General features: G+C 33.7%; 2 protein-coding genes across 26 annotated transcripts in view; one reads left to right on the top strand and one right to left on the bottom strand.

Annotated features, from left to right (window-relative positions):
* The window catches only part of Adgrl3 (adhesion G protein-coupled receptor L3), a 735,816-nt gene that overhangs the window by 254,027 nt on the left and 455,617 nt on the right, over positions 1 to 26,172 (top strand). For 24 of the 25 annotated variants that reach the window (XR_011369974.1, XM_070012589.1, XM_070012580.1 and 21 more), the window contains 2 exons: positions 4,531 to 4,754; positions 22,002 to 22,205. Coding sequence is in view for 24 of the 25 variants with exons in the window: in XM_070012589.1 (XP_069868690.1) it covers positions 4,700 to 4,754; positions 22,002 to 22,205 (259 nt within the window). In the remaining variant the exon portion in view is untranslated. The remainder of the gene's footprint in view (positions 1 to 4,530; positions 4,755 to 22,001; positions 22,206 to 26,172) is intronic. The other variant, XM_070012578.1, reaches the window with a different exon arrangement.
* On the bottom strand, positions 24,276 to 24,827 carry LOC138821026 (large ribosomal subunit protein eL21-like). The gene has a single exon (XM_070013086.1). The coding sequence runs from the start codon at positions 24,798 to 24,800 to the stop codon at positions 24,318 to 24,320; it is 483 nt and encodes a 160-aa protein (XP_069869187.1). The 5' UTR covers positions 24,801 to 24,827; the 3' UTR covers positions 24,276 to 24,317.

The raw sequence follows: 26,172 nt of genomic DNA, 5'->3' as shown, positions 1-26,172 counted from the left end.
CTTTCGCCCACTTATTTATTGGGCAGTTGTTTCTTTGAGGATTTGTTGTTGGGTGGTTTAATTTTTTGAGTTCCAAGTATATTTTAGATATGAGTCAAGGTATATTTTAGATATGAGACTCTTGTCCGTTGTACCGCTAGTGAAGATCTCCCAGTCAGTGGGCTTTCTATTATCTGCAGCTAATCACCAGGAAACTGAAAGTGGTAGAGCACTAGCCTTGAGCAAATCTCTGGGACAATGCCCAGACCCAGACTTCAAGCCCTATGACAGAATTTTATTCTTTTTTTTGTTTGTTTGTTTGTTTTGTCGGCTGTGGGGCTTGAACTCTGGGTATGACAGAATTTTAAAAGAAAAAATATATCAATAAGAAAGAAAGAAAAGAAAAAGAAAAAATGATCTCACATGGTTTATAAGCCACAGAGAAACCAAGCTATAGTAATACAGGTCATGAAACACACCCTTCCGTACACACCTACACATGTGCTTTTTCATTTAGAAAGTCTACAAGGATAGTGTAAGCAGACTTTTGATTTCCTTGTCTGCTACATGTAATAGAATGAATTTGGCATTATTACCTAATTCTCTACTTCCTTTATTCTAGCTTTCTTATTAATTCAGTTAAGACCTGACATTGTTTCCAGAGAAATAATGTTAAGGAATGAAATGTTTGTCTTAGTTTCATTGCCCAAATCCATTCAGTAGTTAGATATGATTCTTCTTATCTGAATTGACAGTTAAAATTCATCATATGTAGCAATGGAAATTTTGGCCCATTTTGCTAGTAGTATCACATGCATTGGTAATGCCATTATTTATTATTTCACTAGAGAAAAATATGATTTTGTTGGGTCTAAATCAAAACTTAGAGTTTCTCTATGACTCACATATCACTGTTGATAATCATAAAATACCAAGAAAATTACAGAATTGCCCCAAGTAAAACTCATTGTAGAATAGCCCAATTATCTATGCCCCACAGATAGTAAAATTCCAATAAATATTTGGAACATTTAAAGTTAATTTGTTTTATCATTTACCAATTTGCAATTTGAACTTAACTCTGATAGAGTGACAGCTAATACTTCCCATTTTATATTTTGAATATATATTTGTTCATTTTGAGAAGCATGCAAAATAATCTATTGTCTTTTAAAGAAAATTTCTAGGGTTTTGTGTTGTAGATATGTAGTAGATAATCATATCATTGCACAAAACATGATTTAAATAACCTTAAAATCAAGATTATGCTTGGCATTCATTGAATGTAAATAAAAAGTCATTGTAATATTCATATTCACTCGTCTTGCTATAACATCTTTAAAACTGATGAGGGAAAGACCGAAGGGAAGAATGAAGAAGACAGTGTTCTAACCCAAAGTTTCCTTTATTCCTGACCTCTCTCCTTTACTGTGTCTTCTGGATTCATCCTGTTTTTCTTTTTTCCTTTAATTTCCATTCTGATTTATGTTTCCTTCTCCCTTGGCAAAATGATATCAGTAACAATAATAACTATTGCCACTTATAACCCTACTTCTGAATATAAATCCCATCATTAAAGGAACATAACTTTTTGTACTAAATTCCAGCCCTTGCCCGTGATCTTTATAGATGTGTGTGTGTGCGTGTGTGTGTGTGTGTGTGTGTGTGTGTTTGTGTGTGTGTGTGTGTATGTGTGTGTTACTTTTCTTTAAGCTTTAAACTACTTGGTCAGAATTAAGTTCAGATATGAACATTAGGGTTTAGTTCATCTTTCTGTGGTCATTGCATTGACATCTCAAATACAGAGCATGCAAGTCGGGCCTTTTCTTAATCCGGAGCTCATGGCTTGTCCTCTATTCATGCTGCTTCTTACAGCTATTATCTTTGTTATTTTATATTTTATAACAGATAAACAGGGACATTATGCAAAACTTAGGATGTACGCTCATATAAGGTTTTGTGGGGGCTTTTTGATTTTTTTGTTGTTAAGGCAAATATATTCTATAGATCGAGATCACATATCTTCCACATTGTATGTGACTTGAATGCTTCATAAAATATATGTCTATCAAATGACCTTTGGCAAATGTGTAATACTATTTTATTTACAAGTGTTATTAAATATGTAGAATAAAATGTTTGATCATCCATATCTTAATATTCACTCATTATTGTTATGCATGCTTGGGACCCTGACAGAAATATCATATTTTGAAATTGCAAAGGCTATATTATTTTTGTGTTTTGTCATGTTCGGTACCATATAAATACTAGTTAGGTTATTAATGTGATGATTCATTTAATACTGTCATGCCTTTCTCTATTAAATTAACTCTAGCTTCTTAAACCAAAGACTAGGTGTATAAATTTAACTCAAGGAAAATACTATTTCAAGATTTAGGAGCAATATACAACTACAAATTTGGAGGGCTGAGTATATATTTTACCTATATACTTAACTGACAGACTTTGCAATGGTTTATATGAATTCATCCATGTCATTATATGTTACAAAATATATATTGGGCCTCAACCAATTTGAATTAACTTTTTTTTTCAATTTTTTTTTTGTATTGGTGCTGGGGCTTGAATACTGGGCACTGTCGCTGAGCATTTTTGCTCAAGGTTACCACTCTGCCATTTGAGCCTATAGATCCACTCCCAACTTTTGGAGGGGTTTTAGTACTAAATTAGAGATACGTATTTCATGGACTTGGATGCAGGGGCTGGCTTCCAACAGACCTCAGATATTAGCCTCCTGATTAGCTATGATTACATGCAGGAGCCACCACAGGTGTCTAGCGTGGATGAACTTTTCTCTGTGTTACTTTCAAAACTTCTCCTATTCTGTCAGAATGGAGGGTGTGCATTACATACTTATGTCATATGATGTTCTTTAAACCTTATAAATATTGAAATGAACTATCGTTGAACCTTGCAGTGATTTTGGTGTTTAGAGATAAGTTGCTAGGAGAAATAGTTTCATTTTTAAAACTAGTACGAGCTATAGGAGAACCCAAGTTGAAGTGTTTAACCCATCCATCCCTCTCATTTCATCACATTCCATCCAACTCTATTGCACCATGCTTTATTGCACTCCATTGTATTGTACTCCACTCGATTCTATTCCGCTCCACTTCATTGTACTCCACTCCACTGTTTTCAACTCCACTCCACTCCATTCCCTTCCACTCTACTCCACAACTACTCCATTCCATTCCACTCCACTCCACCCCATTCCATTCCATTTTACTCCACTCCACTCCGTTCCATTTCATTGCAGTGCATAGACATGGCCACACAATTACAAAAACGAAATACTCATATTTTTAATGAAAAACAAGAAAAAGTTCAAAGAAAAACATTTTTGTAGGTTTCAGACTTATAAATTATCCCTATTGTGTGTTTGTGTATTTTGTTAATTTCTAACTTCTTTAAAATTCATTTTGCTCATGTTCAGTGAATATTACATCCAACATAACTAATATTCTATGCTCTAGGAGGATAGTATACTCAGTGATCTACCCAAAGTTGCTATCCTTTGCTTTGTATATATGTGGACATTTATTGAGATAATTATTATTAAATGACATTCCAATTCAGCTTGTTTAACATGTTTGTTATTTAAAATAAGCTGTTTAGAATAGCAAAAAGTAAACACTATTTCCAGTAAAATTCTCTGGAATTTTAGTACTAAGGTTTTAGACAATTAATCATAAGGAATAACATCTTTTCTTTTTTTTTTTTTTTTTTTTGGGTCCGGTCGTGGGGTCTGAACTCTGGGCCTGGGGACTGTCCCTCAGCTCTTCAGCTCAAGGCTAGCGCTCTACCACTTGAGCCACAGTTCCACTTCTGGCTTTTTTTTTCTTTTTGCTTATATGGTGCTGAGGAATCGAACCCAGGGCCTCAGGCATGCAAAGGCAAGCGCTTTACCACTGAGCCACCTTCCCAGCCCATAACATCTTTTCTAACACAATGCTGTGAACATGGTTCAAATGAAAATGCTTAGAAAGTGTTGTACTTAATATGTAGAATAATTTCTGAATGAGTATTAGAGCATGAAATGAAATTATGATGCACACATGTACCCTCCTTTGTTGACTTTTTAAAAAAGAAATTATGAGAAAAGAAAATATTGTACTATTCTAAAATTACTTAAAAGTTATTTCTGGAAAATATTTGTACTAAATATAATATATGTAGTGTGCTTGATGTTATAATAATAACGCATTATTTTAACTTACCTATTATACTAAGCAAGCCCTCATCTCCTTATACATATGTACCTAAATAAGTGTATTTTACACTAATCCTCCCATGGGAAACACAATCATTTCTTTCAGGTTTGGGTAATAAATGCTATTATAATATATGCATAAATATTGTATTTTTGATTGCTTACTTTTTTACATATGGTTTTTGTGCCTATTAACATGAGGAGAAAACATGTTTTATTCAGGAAGTAAAGGAATTCTATAAGGAATTTAAATAAGAATACCTTCATTTAATGAGTCCAACATCCTTTTCTTTTCCTTTGTTTCCCCCTTACAGGTTTCAGATTTGGGACATTGATGTTTATTTTGAGGACTTTTTCTTTCTCTTCCTGAGACTTTTTTATTTTTTAAGTCATTGGTCTTGGACTACAGAAGAGAAACCAGAACCATTTTGTTTCACATTTGAAACACTCATTGTCGAGGAATTTACACCCCAGTACACAGACATGTGGCCATCACAGCTACTGATCTTCATGATGCTCTTAGCACCACTAGTTCATGGTAAGTCCTTTCATTCTATTTTTGTGTAATGTTTAATATTCACTCACTCATATTGGATTCTTTATTGTTTTCCTTGTTTACTTTATGTTAATATACATATTATAGCCTGTATTTTAAGCTGCAAAGAATTACAACTTTTTCCGTTGAATTAATTAGTTATAGAAATATGGACTTAATCCAGTGGTTTTGCTTCTTCTTCTTCTTCTTTTTTTGAGAATTCCTACTTCTTTGTCACATTTATGGAAAATCATCTGAGTTGTTAATTATATTATTTAGTTTGAATTTTTGTCTTATATATTTTTAATAATTCGAAATGACTTTTGAAGCAATTATCATAAACATTTGAAAAACAATGGAAGGAAATTTGCTCTCCTATATCAATTAAAGGTTTGAGTGTTATGTACACTGTGAAATTTTTATTACACAGAATACATACAGTAACCTCTCCTTAAAGGAACCTTGTTTTGGCTACATACCTTGTAGCTTAAGTAAAATAACAAAAAAGAGAAACCCAAATAGAAAATGATAATTCAAATATATGCTTTCAGTTTTTAGAGAAAGGCAATTTTGCAGAAACATGTTAAAATACTAGTAATAGATTTTGTATTTGTTTTCTTTCTTTATACTTCTTTGTATTATAATATAAGCATGCCAATTTAAAAATGATGTGCTTTTAGAATTTCTACAAATGCATTGTTCTCAATTTCCACTGAATTCTCTAAAAATTGATATATTTAAGTCTTTATACTTCTTTATTACAATTTACTTTTTTTCTCTTATTACCGATTTTTCACTAAAGACAAAAGATGGTATATTATGGGAAGTAGTAATGGATAAGTAATACAGCTATATTTGTCATTGCTTAAGAGGGTTGAGAATATGATAGCATAGCCATCAGCTCATGTGAATTTTTGGACTTTTTAGCTCAGTTTTACTTCCTACTCAACTGCCAAGCTCTGCAGCAGTTCACCAGTGGAATTGGTCTATGCTTCTAAGGCTCAACATGAATTTCATTCTGCTGTCAGTATAAACATGATAATGACATTACTTTAAAATAGAAATATAAGCTCTCATCTCCTTTGTAGTTTTCCTCTAGTTTTAATATGTTTATCTGAAAACAACTCTTTAATGTAGAAGATATTTTAAACATGAAAGGATAGTCTTCACATAACTGCTGTGTTCTACATAGTTATATATGTCAACGATTTTAATGAGTCATATGTCCAAGTGCAGTCACATACACGGACCCACATAACACTTTATACTATCATAAAAGAGTAATTTTAAACAGATGTTTTTCTTATATATAGCTTGAGCTGGTTCAAATTAGATATTTTTATTAAAAGAGTAAAATAAATCTACCCTCATAAAATTATTTTGAGCACTAAGTAGTATACGGAAGGTATCTAGCATAGTGCATAAGTCTTTAAACATATTAATTTCCCTCATGTTACTATCTGTCCCTCCAGTAAATTACAATAATCATTATTAGCTGGCCATGATTGTTCTTTCATTGGGCATTGATACTAAGAAAAAGTTGTATAATATACCTATATTCATATTGGTATGTACATAAACACAAACTTGCAAACTTATGTTCAAAAGTCAGTTTATAATTGTTAGAGGAAGATTACTTAAAAATAGCAGGGATAGATGAGTGCTGGTAGTTCATACCTATAATCCTGGCAAGTCAGGAGTCAGAGATTTGAGAATCACAGTTAGAAGCCAGCTGGGCCTGGAAAGTCTGTGTTATCTCCAGACTGATATCTACGGTAGTCTACCAAAATGCCAAATGTAGAGGTGTGGCTCAGATGGTAGGGTTTTAGGCTTGAGCAAAACAAGCTCAGGAGACAGCACTCATCTCTTGCATTCAAGCTCTAGGACCAGAACACACACACACACACACACACACACACAAACACACACACACACACACACACACACACACACACACACACACACACACACACACACAGAGCAGAAGTAATGACAGGATTATCATTTTAGAGGGGAAATGTCTCATTTTCCAGAATTTATACTTCTATGTATTCATTTAGTTCCAAATATGGCTGAGCCGTACATAAGCCATAGGTCTTAGTTTGGGCCTTCTAATCTGTATTGAACAATTACATACAAAGAATATGCTAAGGTTTCCATGAGAAGTATTGAAATACTTTTAAAAAGTAAACATCTTATATAATAGAAGGCATATAAAAGATTGACCTGCTTCTAAAATATTTGGGGCTAACAACCAAAGTAATCCTTTCTGTTTTATTTGGACCTCTCCTTATTATCTTGACTTAATCTATAGCAGCTTAAACAATACAGTTTCTATTAAGAAACTATAGCCTTACTACCTTATATGAAAATTTAAACATTTACATTGAGAAAATGCAAGTTGGCTTTTGCCTACTTTTCAGTAAAGGGCTTTATGAGCAGACTTTTGGAACCTAACTTGCTCATACACAGAAGAATGTTCCTTTGATCGAGTGCCAACACAGAACAGGTTAGGACGTTTTACAGTTCCTGCCAATCCTGACTTAAAGAAATACTGCATAATTTGAAACTCAGATAACTCAGATATCCATTTAGTAACTACTTTTCTTTCCAAAACATCTTCAGAAGGCATCCCCATGTGTACTGTTGAGATAGATGGCCAGCTTTATTTGCATTCCTGACCATCAAGAATCAACTTTGCTGAAGTGACTTGAATAGCTACCCTTTCCTCCACAACAGATAATAAAGACAACTATTGATTTTATGACCATACACTATTGTATATAAATTAGTTAAATTAATCCTCAAAGCAATCACATTCCTTTATTATTACTAGTTATTATTCATAAATATTTTTTACAAAGTTACTGAGTGTGAAAGTACTTGATTGTATTTAGTCAGCAATTAAGTGATTCAAGGAGGAATTAAAAGCAAAGTATCTGGCTTAAGTTTTGATCAGGCTACCAATAGTAGTTAATTCAGATCGAGGTCATTCTTTACAGAGAATCTCTTCTCAGCTCTGTCACTTTAATTGAGCTGGAAGTACTGATCACTTGGCTTTTCTACATTGATTGGATTTTCAAGTTTCACAGACCTGAGTTAAAATTCCAACTGTGCCACCTAACTAGCTTTGTAACCCTGCTTTTAGCCAGCTAGTTAACTAATATTATTTAAAACCAGAAAACTGAGTGAGTCAGCTTGATGTTAAGGTTTTGGTAATGAACAAAAGATTTCTATTTCTTCCCTCAAGGTGCATAGCCTACCCTAAATTTTTAATAAGCCTATTTTTCATCTGTGAGATTAAAATTCTTGCAGGCTTATTTTTATCAGTGGATAGAATAATATGTGTATAACTTGTAACATAGCACCTGGTATTTGATAAATCTGCCATTGTTTATTCTACCCCTTATTTACCTTGAAGTAAATTTACAACAAAATCTCTGAGTGATAGGTTAACAAAATATATAAAATTATCTTTATGCTCACCTTTAGACTTTAAAAAAGTTTTGTTAGAAATTTCTAAATGCTAGTATAGAAATATTTCTATATGAATGATATCCAGGTAAAAACTTTACCAGTAAATAAGGATACTTATATAAAAAAATAAAATTAGCAGTATGTAATTGCCAAGTAATAGATTTTTTTCATGGTCTTTATATGGATAAAATTGTAAGCTAAGCTAAAGAACTAATCCTTACACTGTTCATATTAGCTAATTAAGTCTATTGGCACTGCTCTATAAAATCTGACCAATATTTTGCACATGTAAACAAGAATAATCAGTATATCGACATTACATTACATGCATATAATATAAAAAGTCATTGTCTCTGGTTCTATGTTTATCTGTCCATACTATATGTCTATGTACCTCTGTATTTCTCTTTTTGTTTTTGTTTTCCATGATTTGTTGCCTTCCCTATATATAATGCACAGAACTGGCAGAGCTGCAGCAGCTAAGCAATGCCCAGTTCTTCACTCTGTATTACTTTAGTGTGGCACGAAAGCAAAATGTTCTTTGTATTATAAATCCATTGATGTGGTAAAGAGTAAGGAAAAGAAGAAAACTGAAGAGTGGGTTGCTGAGGTACCTCTTGTGGTCTGGCGATATAATATAAAGCCTCATGCATAATAATCAGGGGCTTTGCCTCTCAGCATATTAGCATCCATTTTGTAAGTTTTGTTTTAAAACTATTTTCCCTGAGCTTTTCTTATCTCCTACCTCTCCACCCAGAATCTGAGATTACAGATGTCTCAACTTCACCTAGCTCCTAAGGCTTATTCTGATGTCAGTAAAGGAATATCTATTTCACAGTGAGGCCTTGGCCCAGGTGATTTGATTCTCCCAATATAGAAATTAGAAGATAACTGGTGTTCAGTTATTTTTCACTACTTCTTACTTTAGTCATAATTCACTTACATTCGCAACTGAAAAGTAGAAAATGGGATCATTAGAACTTACTATAAGTAACAAGAAATAATTTTATAGATTCTTCACAGAAAAAAGGAGGACTTGAACAACAATTCTAGATGCAACTTTGGAAATACTTTTATTCTATAAAATTATTTATTGTTTTTGTCACAAATGCTTCTACATTATCATATTTTTGGGCTTTACAAGCTAATCTGCTCTTTTATTTAAATAGTCAATGAGTAATAGTAAGCAGTCCTTAGTACAGACAGAACAATGATCAGATATATATATATGTATATATACGTAATATCTGTTTAGTATGATTTTGTTTTTAATTTTATAGTTGTAACACTATAATAATGTTGGAATACTAATTTGTAAATATTTAATGTGCATATTTTAATTACAGGATATTACAAAGGTTGAAAAATCAAAATTACATCTTACTATATAATATTTTACCTGAGAATTCTTCCGGTGTAGTCATATTTTATTAGTTGTAATAAATTTAAGTTGATGTCTAAGCTCTGATGAACTTTGTTATCCTTGAAATGTTTATTTTTGCCATATTAAGTAATTTGTAATAACTACAACAATATAACTCCTTTATATTGAAATGCATTCTACAGAAAAATCTTTCATAAGGGTATATAACATTATTGCCAAAGCATTCCAGGCCATCGTTTTAGCCTATGGATAGTGAAGACAGATTTTGAAAAGATTATGACAGCTGATAACAAATCTTTGCAAGATTTGTTTACAGACTTTTTAAATATCCAGTATGCAGGTTGACAATTGGATTTTTTTTCTTAGCCAACATGTTATTTGTGACTTTTGTTGTAGTGATGCTGTGATAAGCACTTTCTTAGATTCAGGTTTTTCTTTTTAGGACATTTTAAGAAGCTAGAATTTATCATATTTTAAAAATATTTCTTAGGCTAAAAATCGATTGTGATTAAAGATGGTATAGTTGTATATTTAATGTTTCTTGAATTATCAAATATATTAATGAATGAGATATGATTGTTTCTCTTTCCTTCCAGTTTCTATATAATTTGTTATCAATATAAGATCATTTTATTTATAATTTCATATAAGTAGTCAAAGTATACTTTTGTATTTTCTGCTTTCATTTTGATTGGCCAATATACCCATGCAAAACTTGATACAACAAAAAACGCTGTTATTAGTTTATCATTGCAAATAAGGGACTATATATTATCTATTTTAATTTGATAGTTGAGAATCAGATCAATTTGTTTACAAGGGCTAATTTGTTCTAGTTATCATGTTTTCAATTGGTAAATTAAAAGTTAATTTTAACTTTTCTTGGTAATTGAACTCTCATTGTTTTTAAATCTCTATTTCTCTTATATTTTGCCACCATACCAGGAATAGTTAGTTAAGTTAGTTAGTTAAGAATATTCATGAAAAATATATTAACTTCATTTTTAAAGGTAATAGACTTAAGTCTTCACATAAAATAGGCACTCATGGCCGGGCGCTGGTGGCTCACGCCTGTAATCCTAGCTACTCAGGAGGCTGAGATCTGAGGATCGCGGTTCAAAGCCAGCCCGGGCAGGAGAGACCGTGAGACTCCTATCTCCAATAAACCACCAGAAAACCGGAAGTGCGCTGTAGCTCAAGTGGTAGAGCGCTCGCCTTGAGCTGAAGAGCTGAGGGACAGCGCTCAGGCCCAGAGTTCAAGCCCCACGACCAACAAAAAAAAAAAAAAAAAATAGGCACTCATGATGGTATTTGTTAAGCTATATGTGTTTACTTCATCTGGACATTATACTTTGTATATTTTTATGCAATTCTCATGCAAATTTAAATCAAAATGAAATAATCTACTAGTCCCAACATTCAGTGATAAGACCTTTTAGGTTTTTGTTATAGTCAAATTTATACATATGTATTTTAAATAAATATAATGTTAGGTACATTTATATCTTTCACTTTAAATCAGAATTTAAACTTTGACAAATTTTTAAAAAAGGTATTATGTCAACCGATGGCACCATGTTTTATCTTCTAATATTTTGGTAGTTTAATATTCAACAGTGTAGCTATTTTATCATTACATATAGGCTTATGAAGAAACATAATACTAAAATAATTCTGATATTCTCTTTAACCCTTTTATAAGTCAGCAAAGATCTTAAAAGAATGGTGATAAATGATCAAGTACAACTTTGACTTTTATCATTAACTACCATTTATCTAAAACAATTCCACAAGTTTAAAAATGAACACACCATAAATAAGAAGAATGGATAATCTAACAGTAAAATTATTTGCAGTAGTAAAGAACAAAGGTATTCATGTGTTGAGATATAACAGGAAATGTAAGTAGCTGGTAGGAAGAAAACTCTTGAACTTCACTAGTAATTATTTAGGATGACCCATGGAATGCCATATTCCCACATACAAAAAATAGGCAAAACTATCAAACTATTCCTCATGGTGCTTTACATAATTGCTTTCAAATTCTAGTGTGATTATTTCTAAGAAAACTATCAAATTATTCTCAAATATATATAGGATACATTGAAATTGCAATATGATGAAGGGGTTATAGGAATATTCTTGCTCAATTAAAAGTTACATATATAACATATATTAATATACAGTAGTTACAAATAAAACCCCTCGTTTGGCAAATTTACTATTTGTAAAAGTGAGGTTCTAAAAACTGCACTACAATTTATGCTTAACTTGTACAGCAATATAAATTAACCCTCAGAAATATAAAATATTTACATCAAGAAGCAAGCAGTAGGGTTCAAATTCATTTCTGTTTGTAGATGTATATGTGTGTTTTTATTTTGTTTGTATTTGTGTGTGAAGGTCCTGGAACTTGAACTCAGGACCTTGGAGCTTGAGCTGTTTTACTCAAGACTAGTGAGACCACTTGAGTCACAACTACACTTTGGATTTTTTGCTGGCTAATTAAAGATAAGAGTCTCAGACACTTTCCTGCCTGGGCTGCCTTCGAATTGCCATCTTCCACTATCAACCTCCTGAGTAGCTAGGGCCATAGGCATGAGCCACTAGGGCTGGCTTGTGTATGTGTGATTTAAAATATTGTAGAATTCTGGAAGAAGACTTCTTTGACTTACTTACCATGATCTCTGTTTTGAGCAAGGTATTAGATATAATCATCTGATTTAAGTCCAGTATTATTAAGAATACTCAGATTTTAGACTAATTTAGACTGCATTTTCTAAAGGATAATTCTGCCTGGAGTCACTCACTCACTCAAATCTTACCTATATTATTATTCTATTCCCTCTTTATTTGATTGTTAACAGTGATTCATTAATTCAAGTTTTATTATGATGCTAAATGCCTTCATCCTGACAGAAGTATAGCAGATTCCCATGCTAGAAGAAAAGTGTCAGATATACTTGTAGCAGGTGAATCATATAGAAAATAACACTATACTTGACTGAATTCTATTTGTTCATTTTCAGTTTCTCTTTTCTAAGAAAATAATTAAGAATATGGAATATTATCATGATGACCCAAACAGATTTTGTTGTTAATCAGGTTCTGGTAGCTCATTGTAATCCTAGCTACTCAGGAAGCTGAGATCTGGAGATCATGATTGTAAGGCAGCCTGGACAAAAGCCTCTGAGACTCTTATCTCCAACAGACTACTAAGATAAAGGCAACAGTGGTGCTGTGGCTCAAGTCGTGGAATGTTAGACTTGAGCAAAAGAAGCTCAGGGACAGTACCCAGGACCAGAGTTCAAACCCCAGGACCAACCGGAAATAAAAAGGGATTTTGCATATGCTTTTGTTCTGATTTTTTAAATCCTTTCATTTGTATTTCAGATATTAATTTAATTATGAATTTTCCAAGCAATATTAAAAATGTTGAGTTAATAATTTTATTTCCATTGACTAGTTTTCTCCAATATTTTCTGCAAACCAGTGAATTCTTCCTCAGTTTTTCTCTCTGAGATAAACAATGAGAAAAATGGGAAATTTTTGCTCTGAATTTATGACGTCAGAGCATTCAGTGCACTATTTGTTTTGGACTCGAAGTAAAGAAGTATATGCTAGTGACAGCATTATATGTCAGAGATTGCTCACTAGAAAGAGACAGAGAGACAGAGAGGGCGAAGGAGATAGAGAGATGAAGCAATGAAGAGAGACAGGGAGACAAGCATGCCATGTACATAGTATATTTTTCAGGACAGCCTGCAGTGACCTATTTCCTTCAGTTAGGCCTTATCTACTACTTTCAACCACCTCCGCAAATCTCACCAAGTATTTTGTAGCTAACCTTTGGCACGTGAACATTCAAGGAATATTCCATATTCAGTCTCTAACAATGCCTATTTACACTTATCATAGGAAAGTTTTGAAATTCTACTACTGTGTTTCCATATCAAATCCACGTATTGTTAATTAGTGTCATATGGCTTCACTTCACATCATTCAACCCAAAATCAAACAAACAAAGAAAAAAAGGTGGAAATCAGCAGAGAGCCTGAGGTTGTATATGGAAAGGATCCCAGAAACTGTGTACTATCACAGCACGTTGTGCTTGGCTCATATATAAAAAAGAATTACCATTTGGAAGATAGGATAGGAGACAGTATAAGACAAGGTATGATTTATAAATACTGACAGTAGGCACTCCTGCAGTTTATGGAATCATGGGAGATTTCAGTACATATTTTACTAAGCATTGCTTAAAGGAAACCCAGACACTTACATGTAGAATATCATCTAATTTAAGCTATTCTAGACTTAAATGTGTAATAGAATAGGAGAGCACTCTTGCCTTGTAGTTATAATTTCAGCTTTGCATTTCCAAAATATATTGTTAACAAAGTTAAATCATAGTGTTCTTTAAAAACAAAAAAAAGAGTAAAAAAATTAAGCCAGCTTTGCTATGGTATAAGGATTTTAAAAAATAATGTATTGGAAGGTTGCAACACACACCCTCAGATACTTAATCTTGGTAGCAAGAAGTCATTAAAACACTTTCAGTAATGAGAACTAAAAAACAACAAAACCTGGAATGTAAGTGAAATTAAAAATATGCCACCATCTTGGGGTCACTTACTTCCTTTAGTGTCTTTCAATGACTGCATTATATATTCTTCATCCCAAATGTGACAGTTTCTCTAATTAGAAGTCTACACATTTGTACACACATTCATTCTGCCATTATATGCGGAACTCACCCACTGAACTGTAACTAAGTTTTTAATGACTTACTAATGAACATCTTAAGCTTAGATCAGAGTTCAAGAAACAGAAATGCTAAAGGGTGTTGAAAAGCTATTCAGATTGGTTGGCTGCGACTTCTAATTAGACTGTAGTCCCAATAAAGCTTCCTGCCTTTACAACTCTTCCTCACTTTGAAGAAATTTCAGTGTGAGTGACAGACTCGCCCTTCTTTGGTGTCATTAGTCTTATGTAAAGTTAAAAGGGGTGGTGATCATGGTGTTGATTGACTACAAAGACATAAATAATGTGCAAAATTAAAATAGCATTTTACAACATTTCACTCTTTCTCTTGGACCCAGATGTCTTTAAAACAGATTGATTTTGTTGTTGCATTCTAGAATAACAGATGCCATGAGGGGAAAAAAAGATCCTGATATGATTAGATCATGTAGGTGGAAAAAAAAACAGCTTCATGTTTATAAAAAGAACAAACAGTCTGCTTTCACACATTACGGATTCTTTCCAAGCTGTTAGAGATGCCACAGAAGCAGCAATCATAAACATTACCTGAATTAGAAAAGAACTATTGGTTACTATAATTCTCTATACAAATCAACAAATCAACTACTTAATAATGATGCCTATTTCTTTTTTTTCCTTCCTTTTGATAGTGAAGTTGGTGAAACTAGGCAAAACTTAAGGATACATGATTTAATAATGAAGTTGAACAATGTATAAAATTTAAAGCAACAGGCTTGTGTGATATTCTCCCTCCAGGAAGTGCTATAGAATGACTTAAAAAGCAGCCTTTTACATTAGTCACTATAGCTGGGTGATGGAAGAGCTGTGATAGCCTAGATGTATTAGAGGTTACAGCCTGTTGTCTGATGGCTTGTATCGTGCCTGTGCAAACAGATTTTTTTTAAAAAGAACCTACATGTCGATTTTTAAATGTGTCCAATAATAATCACACTATGTATATACCACCAACATAACATAATTGATCATTTTGACATTTGAGCTTGATAATGCATCTGCCATGTTGTTAACCAGCATTAAGCATTCATTTTGTGTTTGTGTTGAGAATGAGGGTTGGAAGCAGGTGGTAAAGATCTCATAGTGTTCTGAGAAAAAAAATAGAAAAGAAATTCTCATTCTTTTCAATGATATACAGAAATGTCATTTATGATTAACTTAGCACAGGGAGACAGAACTCACTAACAAGACAGATCTCTGTCAAAATACACATCAGTTTTGTTCATTTTGCCCACACATCAAGTATAATTGGCAGTGTGATTGAGGAAGAGTACACCATTACCATAGTTGTAAGGATTCTTAAAGAAAGGATTTACTATATCATTCTGAAAGCACAACTTACATAGCATTAGAAAATTAATTTTCCTGAAGAGGGTAGTAGAGTTAAGGCAGTTAGCATTATAGAAAGAATCAATTTCAAAGCTGTAATTCCATTACCATGAATCTATTGGTGTTAGGTTTGCAAAGCATCAGGTGTTTTTAGTTAGAAAAAAAATGTACAGTTTGCATTTCTTTGGTGAGTAAGATATGTAACTTGCATTTTGTATAATTTGAATCAAAATAAATCTACCTTTTAATTGAAAGTTGAAAAAATACCCCCCCAAAATATCATTAACAGACCTCTCTGCTTACTCATTTTCACAAATGTTTGAAATGTTTATATCATAGGATCATGATAAATGCATCCATTACAATAAATGAGTCAATTTTCTCTCTATTTTTTAGATATAAAATAACAGATTGGAAGCCAATCATTGTAATATTTAAGAACTGATTATTGACTTTAAGCAGCACAAATTAATTTTGTCTTTAGGAGTAAATTAATTTTGTCTTTAGGAGTATTGATTCTTTAGGAGCACTTGATTCTTCATTTGCTCTTGATATGTCTTTTAGAGCTTTTGTAACCTTATTATTTAGTTTTCTGGTAAAAGATTGTTCTGTTTATTTGTTTTATATTACTGTAATAAAGAAAACTAGTAAGGAATGTATGACAAATTGCATACCCAAATTCAGAGTAACACTTCATGAAATAATTCAGTCTAGAGAAGGAATCTACTAAGTTGAATTGAATAATATCAGAGAGTTGCTTCATTATACACAAGAGTTCAGTTGATCACCACTGAGCTATTTTCTTATAAAGCTCACAATTGAAACTGATTTTCCCATGACAGAACTTCCATGTTGTGATTTCTACCCAGTAACATCCTTAGGTGCTTGATTTGAAACTTTTATGGCTATTGTTAAAGGCTAATACTCTGCCTATAAAGAAATTATGCCACTATTATGCACACCTTAGAGACCAGTCTGGAAGCACACATTCCTTGTATGGTCAACATGAAGGCTTTGATGGAATATGGATCACTTGAGTTATACAAAAGGAAGCAGAACTGGAAAATGGACATTTATTTAAACAGAAGGACATTAAAACAATAGTCCTTCAACATATATGTATATATATCCACTAATTATGGATTAAATATTAAAGGTCTATCAGTCTTTGATGCTATAACTATTTCAATGTAAATTCTATAATTCCCATGTACTTTCTACTTGGGTAAGTAGTTTTATTTACAATAGTTCAGGGGATACTTTGAAGAATTGATTGAATCATAGCTAACAGTATTGGTAATATTAAGGTGAAAAATGGGCTCATAACTATCAGTCTATGATGCAATGACACATTTCACATTGTTGTTTGAAGAGAAAATCAAATTAATACCCATTTGTCATCTACAGCTTCTTTCTTAGAAATATTTTTCCAAAATCATATACTGACTATTCAGTGTGTATGACTTAAACATGAAGTAAACTAACCAACTTCTTTTTTTCCTTCTTCCTTCCTTCCTTGCTTCCTTCCTTCCTCCCTTCCTTCCTTCCTTCCTTTCTGGGAAACACAGTCTCAATATGCAGACCATCAGTCTGGCTTTAAGCTCACTATGTAATCCAGTAGCCCAGCCTCTGAAGTGCTGAGACTGCAAACAGACTCCACATTAGTATTGTGATGGAGCAACCATAAGAAATATTTCTTTTTATAATACTTATTCTTGTTCCTTTTAATACTGCTTGGCTCATGTCCATGCAAAATCAAAATTCTGAGGCTTTTATATTTTAATATGCCTTAATATTTGGGACACAACATATCAACAAGGGAGACATAACTCATTCAATTCAGTAAATCATAAAATAATCATTTTTGCTGGCCAGCAAATCCTAACTACTAATCCTTACTACGCAGTAGGTTGAAATCTGAGGCTCATGGTTCAAAGCTACCTAGACAGGAAAGACTGTGAGACTTTTATCTCTAATTAACCACTCAAAAGGTGGAAGTAGAGCTTTGGCTCAATGTCTAGATTGCTGGTCTTCAGCACAAAAACACAGGGACAGTACCCAGGCCCTTTTCAAGCCCCAGGATAAGCACAAAAAACAGTAATAATAATTTTTGTATCTCAAACCTATCTACTAGGAAAACAGGATCAAAATATTTAAATAGTTAAAAATATTGGAAAATTGAAAATGATTGTATGGAAGTTATATAATGGTAGCTCAAATTGCTTCTCAGCATAAACTATTATCTATGATTCAAGCATTCCAAACTTTATAATAATAGCTGATGACCCATTTTATTTAGATGATACTAAGCATAGGTAAATTTAGATTACAAAATAGAAACAAAACTATTGGTCATCACTTCCTGTTCAAGACCACTGTTACCTTGAGAAATCTTAAGCTATATAACAAGAGTTTGAATATGGGACATGCATGTCAATGCTATTATTATTTTGAAAAAAATATTGTTGTTTGTTGTTAAAGAGCCTAGAAAAGAAAAAAAGCAGTGTAAGATAGAAAGATATAAAGAATGACTTCAAACATTGAAAGAGTATTTCCTTCAAGGTATAACGACTTTTTTATTTTTTAGTCTATCTAGAAAATGTATACAAATAGGTAGAGTGTCACAGTAAATAAATATCAACTGCCTTAACATGAGGTATCTTGCTGCTTCATGAATTGTCCCGTAAGTACAGCTTGAACTCATGACCTCTTTATGTGAAGGTTAGAAGATTTTTAGCAGGAATGTCATACGTATTGTAAAAGCATGGCAAGCTTAAAGAGGTATTTTCAGATTTATTTTTTTATCCCTATTTCTAGTAGAATTCCAGACACTTAGCTGTGATGTTTTATTTGAGGATTTATTTTTTAATAGCTTTAGGGGAAAAATGTTTATAATTCCATGTTTATAATTCAAACAGACCTATCCCCAGAAATTAGTGTAATATATACAAGACTTTTAAAAATAAAAGCTAAGGGCTGGGAAGGTGTCTCAGTGCTAGGTTAGATTCCTCAGCAACACTGGAAGTAGTGCCATGGCTCAAGTGGTAGAGTGCTAGTCTTGAGCTGAAAAGCTAAGGGACAGTGCCCAGACCCATGGTGCAAGACCTGTGACCCATCAAACAAAATTTTGGGGAGAGGGCCTATTCTAATAGCTTTATTTCCATGTGGACAAGCAGTGTTTCCTGTTTTGCTGCCACTGATTGGTGACTCTACATTGTTTTTATAGAAATGGTAAATTTAAACAAGTTTGAACTTCATACTTATAAAATACCTCCATTCCATAAAATGCAACAGAATCTAATTTCTTCCAAATTAAAAGTCAAGTATACATAGCTTCCTGTTTTGTTGTTTTGTTTTCGTTTTTGTTTTCCTCCTTCAGTCTGCTTCTATGAATCGTTTTCTACGTCAAGTCTAGACCTCTGAGAGTTTGTCTCATGCTTCTTTGGAGTTCATTCCTTGTTGTTATTCATTCTGAGATCCTTTTTCTTAGATATCAGTAATGTTGTATTTGTCAGGTTCCATTATATGTGCATTTTAATCATTTAACCTTCTGTTCCTACTGAAAAACTGGAATGATCTGAACTCTCCTTGACAGGAAATCACTAATATTTTTGTCTGCCCTCATCAGTTCTATTCTTCCTTCCTGAGGCTTTTGTTTTTATTTTTTAAGTATCTTCAACAGCCTAACATTAAGCTAAACTCTACTCGCTGTTGGGCTGTTACTTGTTTTCTGACATCGCAAACTGTTGATCTCCTTGACCACAACACCCACATTGTTAAATTATTCTTGTAGACTGCTGTTTTTCTAGCTTGGATACCTATTCAATAGACTGAAATGTTCTTGATTGCTGATTTATATATGATTAGAAAATTCAGATATTAGTTTTATAAAAATGAACTCAAGTTTTACCCCCACAGAGGTCTTCCTTAAAATCCTAAATAAAATAATAATTTTGTTTATTTTGTTTTTATTTTGTACTAGCCCTGGAGCTAGATCTTTTATTCAAGGCTAGTGCTCTAACAACTTGCTTTGAACCACAGCTCTACTTCTGGCTTTTTGGTAGTTAATTGGAAATAATCTTATGGGATTTTTTTGCTCAGGCTGACATTGAATCACCATCTTCAGATCTCAGCCTTCTAAGTTTCTAGGATTACAGGCAGGGGGTGCCTGGCTATAAATTAACTGATTTAATAGTTTTTTATAGATTACTCATTATCTATAGGGGACTTTTCATATTTATTCATTTATTTGTATATTCACTATTGTCCTCACAGTTTGTATTTAAGTAATTATATAGTCTGTTTTGTTCACCAAGGTTTCTAGCACTTAGAAGAAGAATTGAAGCTTCCTAGGAAGACAATGAATATGTTTTAAATATGCAAACAATATGTGTATACGTGTGTGTGTGTGTGTGTGTGTGTGTGTGTGTGTGTGTCAGTGTGTGTATTCCATTACTCCAAAGTTGCCTATATAGACAACTTGGCCAAGGATAAAAAAAATCAGCCTTGGAATTGAAGCATATAGCTTAATACATCATGATACACTTTTGGTAATTTTCTCCCTTACATAGTTTTAAAGATGTTAAGAGAGGGCTGAATGTGGCTTAGTGGTAGAGTGCTTGACTAGCATGCATGAAGCCTTGAGTTCAATTTCTCAGTACCACATAAACAGAAAAAAACAGAAGTAGTGCTATGGCTCAAATGGTAGAGTGTTAGCCTTTAACAAAAGAAGCTCAGGGACAGTGCCCAGGCCCTGAGTTCCAGCTCTAGGACTGGCAAAAAAAAAAAAAATCACCTGTGAATACTCATGAAACATATATGTAAATTACTCACATTATTAATTTGTCACATTATTAATTTGGACCCTGTGGAGAGGGACATTTTAGAAATAAAAGAAATAGCAAAAATGCCACTAGAATGAAATATCAACTAAAGGAATTCTTAGAGCTTTTTATTTTCACAACTGTTTTGAAATGTGGCTGTTTCTTTGAGACTTTGTATGTGCCCCTAGGTTAATTAAATGTCATCAGGATAACATTTCCATAGCTATGTATGTGTAGTATGATAGGGTTAAATTTAAGAAGTTGTTTTATAGCAGTATCTCAGACTTAAAATTTTGCATCCTAAGTGGGTTATGTGGCTATTAACTTGATGTACTTTTGCTGAAAGGTTGTATAATTCATATGATTTCAAACAATGTGTCTTTTATTATTAATTTGTAAATATTATATATGTAGACATTAGCGCACCACTGTGTAAACTTTCTTAGAATGATAATGATAACTTTTATATTTTTCTCCTGTTTAATGTTAGTTGCATAGCATATTTAATGTATTTTTAAGCATGCATGTGTATGTTAAAATATTAGATAATTGTTTATAATATTTTACTTTTTATTGGCAGGTACATTTTTATGACCTTTCTTTCATATTAAACTAATTGCGATTAGTGGAGATAAATGGATATCCCATGTATGAATTCAGTAGGAGGAAAAAAATCTGTACTCAAATGGCTCAGTGTCTCATGGCATATAATATATGACTGTTGTGTCTATTATTTAAAAATCATGTGTGTACAATTTTATTTTCTCCTTTTTGTCTTGGTCTTCCATAGTTATTGATCTCTGTAAGATGTACCATTTGTCAGTGAAATCACTGTGTATGTAAATGGAAAAATATGTGTGTACCCTTGCTACCGTAATATCTACCCCAGATCTCAATACAAATCTTTCCAAAAAATGTTAACGAAATGACCTGAAAACATGTAAATATCTAAACAATTCATATAAGTGTGCCTGTAGACCAAACAAAACAAAATAAGCAAACAAATCAAAAACCTTTCTGAGGATTTCTTCACTCATTATCTTCCCGAACTTTCTTTTTGGTGTAAGCATTGAGTTCAGCAACCAATACTTTTATTTACCCTTATGTAGCTGTTAGTGCCCCAAATTGATATCAAAATGTTGTGGATCAATAAAAAAAAATCACCTTTATATTTTTTCAGGCAGCTGGTTTATTCTACTTTGAGTAATCATGTTGAATCTTCTGATCTCTATTAGGGATCAGGATGTTTTACTGCCCGGTTAGTATGTACCTAGAACAGTGTTGCCCTGGAGCCCAAGAGCTTCCATGTCTTTGGATCCAGGGCTGATTGGGCCTGGGGTGGCTGGAGTCTATAGCCTGCAACAGAGAGCTGCCTTGGGGATGGCCTCTTCCCAGGGCTCCTATGAGGTGGGCCTGAGCTGAGTGGGGGTCTGATGGTGCGCCCTGCGGTCCCCGCAGGTGGCAAGCACAGTGAGAGACATCCATCCTTTGCTGCTTCACTACGACACGCTGAGCGCAGCCCAGGAGGCGCTCTACCTCCCAGACATCTCCTCCAGCAGCCAGCTGCAGAGCGAGCCACTCCTCATCGTGGACCAGGGCCTCGTGGAGCTGCCAGAGGAGTTCGTGGTCCAGGTGCCCAAGGAGCACAGATTTCAGCCCAAGGTGCGGCCAGTGGTGGGGAGCGAGGGCTGGGTGGGATGGCTAGGCTGGGAAGGGGCAGCTGGGAGGCTCAGCCCCAATTATGTCTTCTTGTCTTTTCCATCTACATCCCTAAGTGGTTAATGTTTCATCCAATGTTGGCCTAGCCAGATGCTTTACCAATGCATGCCTGTTCTATATTGGAGGCTCATCCTTATTTAGAAAGATCTGGGTTATGACTTAAGGTTTCGGTTGAAAATATTTTCCAGTTATTGTAGGAAATTTTAAATAACCTTTTTTTTTAACTGACAATTTCATCTGCTGAAAAATGTGCAATACTGTAAAGATAACCTTTGTGTTTCTGACCATCTGCTTGTATAAAAAAAATCTCATCAATGGAAACTAACAAGATTTTGAAAAGATTATGATTGAAACATCTTTGTTAGGAATTCTGCATAGCACCAAACCTAATAGAGAAGATATAGTTACAAAAGCAAGCTAATATTCACATGAAAATATTGGGAAGTACTTAATAATACTGCTTTTGCACCTGGAAATTACACTGAGTGAATGTTCAGCCCTTAAAACTCTAGTGTGGAACATGATATAGTATTTCCAAGAAGAAAAAAAAATCTGTACTTACTTTTTCTCCTAATAATACACTATATTTGAATTTTTAGCATAACATTGAGACAGCATGATTTTTCTTTTGCATTTTCTAACAGAACTTCATACAAGCACTCTTATTCCTATAATTCTTCAAAGAAGGTGTAACACAATTTTCCTTCTGTGGTACAACAAACTGAATTTGAAGTCTTTTCCCAAAACACAGTCATCTGTTCTATACAAGAGTTTTCTGAAAACACCTTACAAATATCGAAATTAACAAACACAAAAGCACACATCCAGATGCGTGCATGCATGCGCCCCCCCCCTCCGCCACACACACAAAAGCACTTACCTACTAGCAATTTATCTTCTGATAGAAATTCATTTTATTTCTTATATGTAGCTCTTACTAAGTAGCTGGCTAAATTTAAACATTCTCCAACTTTTAGAACATTATAATATTTTCCAATGTTACTAGCTTTTTGTGTTTTGCGAGATATATGACATGCTATGCTGCAATGATGGGGCTTAAATTGTATTTTTTATGAACTAAAACAACAAAAAAGGAAAACCAACGTCTGTGTTAGACAAAAGTAAAAGTGCAAGGCAAATTCCATGGAAACTCATAAATGGAGGCTAAAGCAAATACCAGGGGATATGAAGGAGCTTAGAGAGTCATGGCAATCTGTTGTGATGAGATGATACTTTTCAAAAGTTGCTCTTCTGCAAAAGTAAATTTTCACTGAGACAGTTACTGAAGGTCACTTGAGACTTTTCTCTACAGAAAGAATAAAGAGGAATAAGTAAATATTACCAGGGCATAACATCTTCCCTAATGTGTAAGAAGTAGAGAGTACACAGCTAGAGTGCTTGGAAAGGTATTAAAAATGAAATTGAAGTAAGAAATTCACATTATTCTGAGCTCTTTAAGTTGGAAAGACATGGAGAAATTCAAACAAGAAAATGTCAGTGAACTCAACTCCTCTTTCCTTCAACTGCTCTGTGTTTTTCAAACACAGTATGTTATAGAATGAAGATACTATAAATATATAATACTCAAAAGCAAAAATAAATAGCAGAGGCTGATCTTAATACAATCTTTAACTTAAAATAATATGAATCCTACCTTCAAATGTTAACCTACATTTTTAATATAGTTGGCAAATTAAGCAAGTGTAGACACAATATCAAAGCAAAACTTTTTATAGGCTTGATAAAACATTTTGCCAAATTTTCCCCTTGAAAATATTTGAATCTTACCAGTGAATACCACAGGTGATTTAATGAGTTTGGATTTGTGGAAATTAGGAATTCATGGCAAAATAACAAAGCATACAGAAATTTAAAAACCAAACAAAAGCAAAAAAAAATATCTCCAGAAAGAGGTCTCTCTGAATTATATTAAGGCAAATGGAAGAACCAGGGCAGATTGCCCAGCTAAAGACTAGATAAAAGACTTCTCTAGAAAGTAAAGGAATGTTCGGATTTTTTTTTATAGTCCAGCAGTCTTTTATTTTTTAACATCTCTTAGGCCATGAATTCATAGGGAATAGGTTCCAATAGCTCAGGCTCCTTTCCGTTGGTTCTCACAAAATGTGCTTCTCTGGGTGGAGCAGGCTGGAGCTTCAGTTGAACCCAAGTTCCTTTCTCTTTGGCTTCCTTCTTTTCCTGGTCATTTTCTTTCACTTGTTTCAGGAAGCTATCTCGGCTCTTCGAGTGTTTAATATGCTCAATTCGCACATTAATTCTCTTGGCAAGGATCTTGCCCTTAACTTGCTTGTTCACAACAATGCCAACAGCATGCTGGGTAACATTATAGACTCTTCCAGTTTTGCCATGATAACATTTGTGGGGCATTCCTTTTTGAACAGTACCCATTTCCTTGATGTCTATAATATCACCCTTCTTGTAGATTCTCATGTACGTGGCCAAAGGAACAACTCCATGTTTCCGGAAGGGTTTGGAGAACACGTACGGAGTACCTCTCCTCTTTCCCTTTGTGTTCGTCATTTTGGCAAATTACTGGAAGATGGCGGTTCCGGCCAAAAGGCCAGATTTTTTTTTTTTTTTTTGGTTCTTTCTTTGCCTTCTTTGTGCTTTTCATGGAATTTGCATAGGAAGTTCATTGAGAATATTTACAAACAACAAGCTATACATACAGTGAGACAAGTACATACACATCACATTTTCTCTTGGGAAACAGGTAAAGAAATCCAGCCTTGACAATAACTGAAAAAATTACCCTATGCTCAGAGTTCATTTTTGGAGTATCAAAAATGCTTTTACAGGAGGCTTATATATTCTTTCAATGCTTTGTGGAAACTCATATCCAACTCTATGGTAACTTTATTTTCCTCCTCCAGATTCTTCAGTTTCAGTATTTGTAGATAAGAATACTTCTGTGATGCTTATCAGCAAGGAGAAAACTGCATTTCCTTTTTGAAATTAGTTTAACAAAATTCATCCTTTAAAGTTAGTCTGTACATATGGATGACTTTTTGATGTTCCATCATTCATTCTATCCATCCCTTTTCCCAGTGGTACTGGAAATTGAACTCAGGGACCCTACTGGTAGAGCCATGTCCCCATCCCATTTTGCTTTAGTTACCCCCTCCCCCCCATAAGGCTTTATGGTTTTGTCCAGGCTTTTCTCAGATAAAAATTCTCCCATCTACCTCTGACTTAATTGGGTAGTTGAGATTACAGGCATATTCCACTATGCCCATCCGTTCCTTCATTTGTTCTTGTTCTTATTTATTTATATCTTCTAACATTCATTTATTTTTCAACCACAGTGACATGAGAGGAACTGCATGCTAAGTCTCAGGACAACCATGATGGAGAATACATTTACATCTCTCCAAGAATCTATTGTCTCATGAACCAAGAGTACCTTGCATTGTGTACCTAGTAGGCATTTTTTATTCTTTCTTTTGTTTTCTTTTATTTCCATTCTGTTTCTTTTCTCTTCTCTTTTCTTCTTTTCTTTTTGCTTTGCTTTCTCTCTCTCTTTTTCACACACACACACACACACACACACACACACACACACACACACACACACACACACACTGTCCACTGTCCTCTTTAGTGCTGATCCTGCTATTTGAACTCAGAGCCTGTGTGCTGTTCCTGAGTTTTTCTGCTCAGCGCTAGTCCTCTATCACTTGAGCTACAGGTCCTCTTTTGGGTTGTTTTGGTGGTTAATTGGAGAAAAGACTATCATGGATTTTCCTATATGGGCTGGCTTTGAATGGTCATCTTCAGATCTCAGCCTCCTGAGTAGGTAGGATTATAGGCATGAGTCAACAATGCCAAGCTAGGACTTCTTTATAAAAGAGTACTTAAGAAGAACATGTGTGTGTGTGTGTGTGTGTGTGTG

This window comes from Dipodomys merriami, unplaced genomic scaffold (genome assembly GCF_024711535.1).
Source record: "Dipodomys merriami isolate MVZ:Mamm:240054 unplaced genomic scaffold, mDipMer1.0.p SCAF_9, whole genome shotgun sequence".
NCBI classification, from domain to species: domain Eukaryota; kingdom Metazoa; phylum Chordata; class Mammalia; order Rodentia; family Heteromyidae; genus Dipodomys; species Dipodomys merriami.
The sequence above is the reverse complement of the archived record's forward strand: the minus strand, read 5'-3'. Positions and strand labels throughout refer to the sequence as shown.

Coding starts and splice junctions, on each gene's coding strand:
- LOC138821026 (XM_070013086.1), bottom strand. CDS start 24,800: ATGACGAACACAAAGGGAAAGAGGAGAGGTACTCCGTACGTGTTCTCC.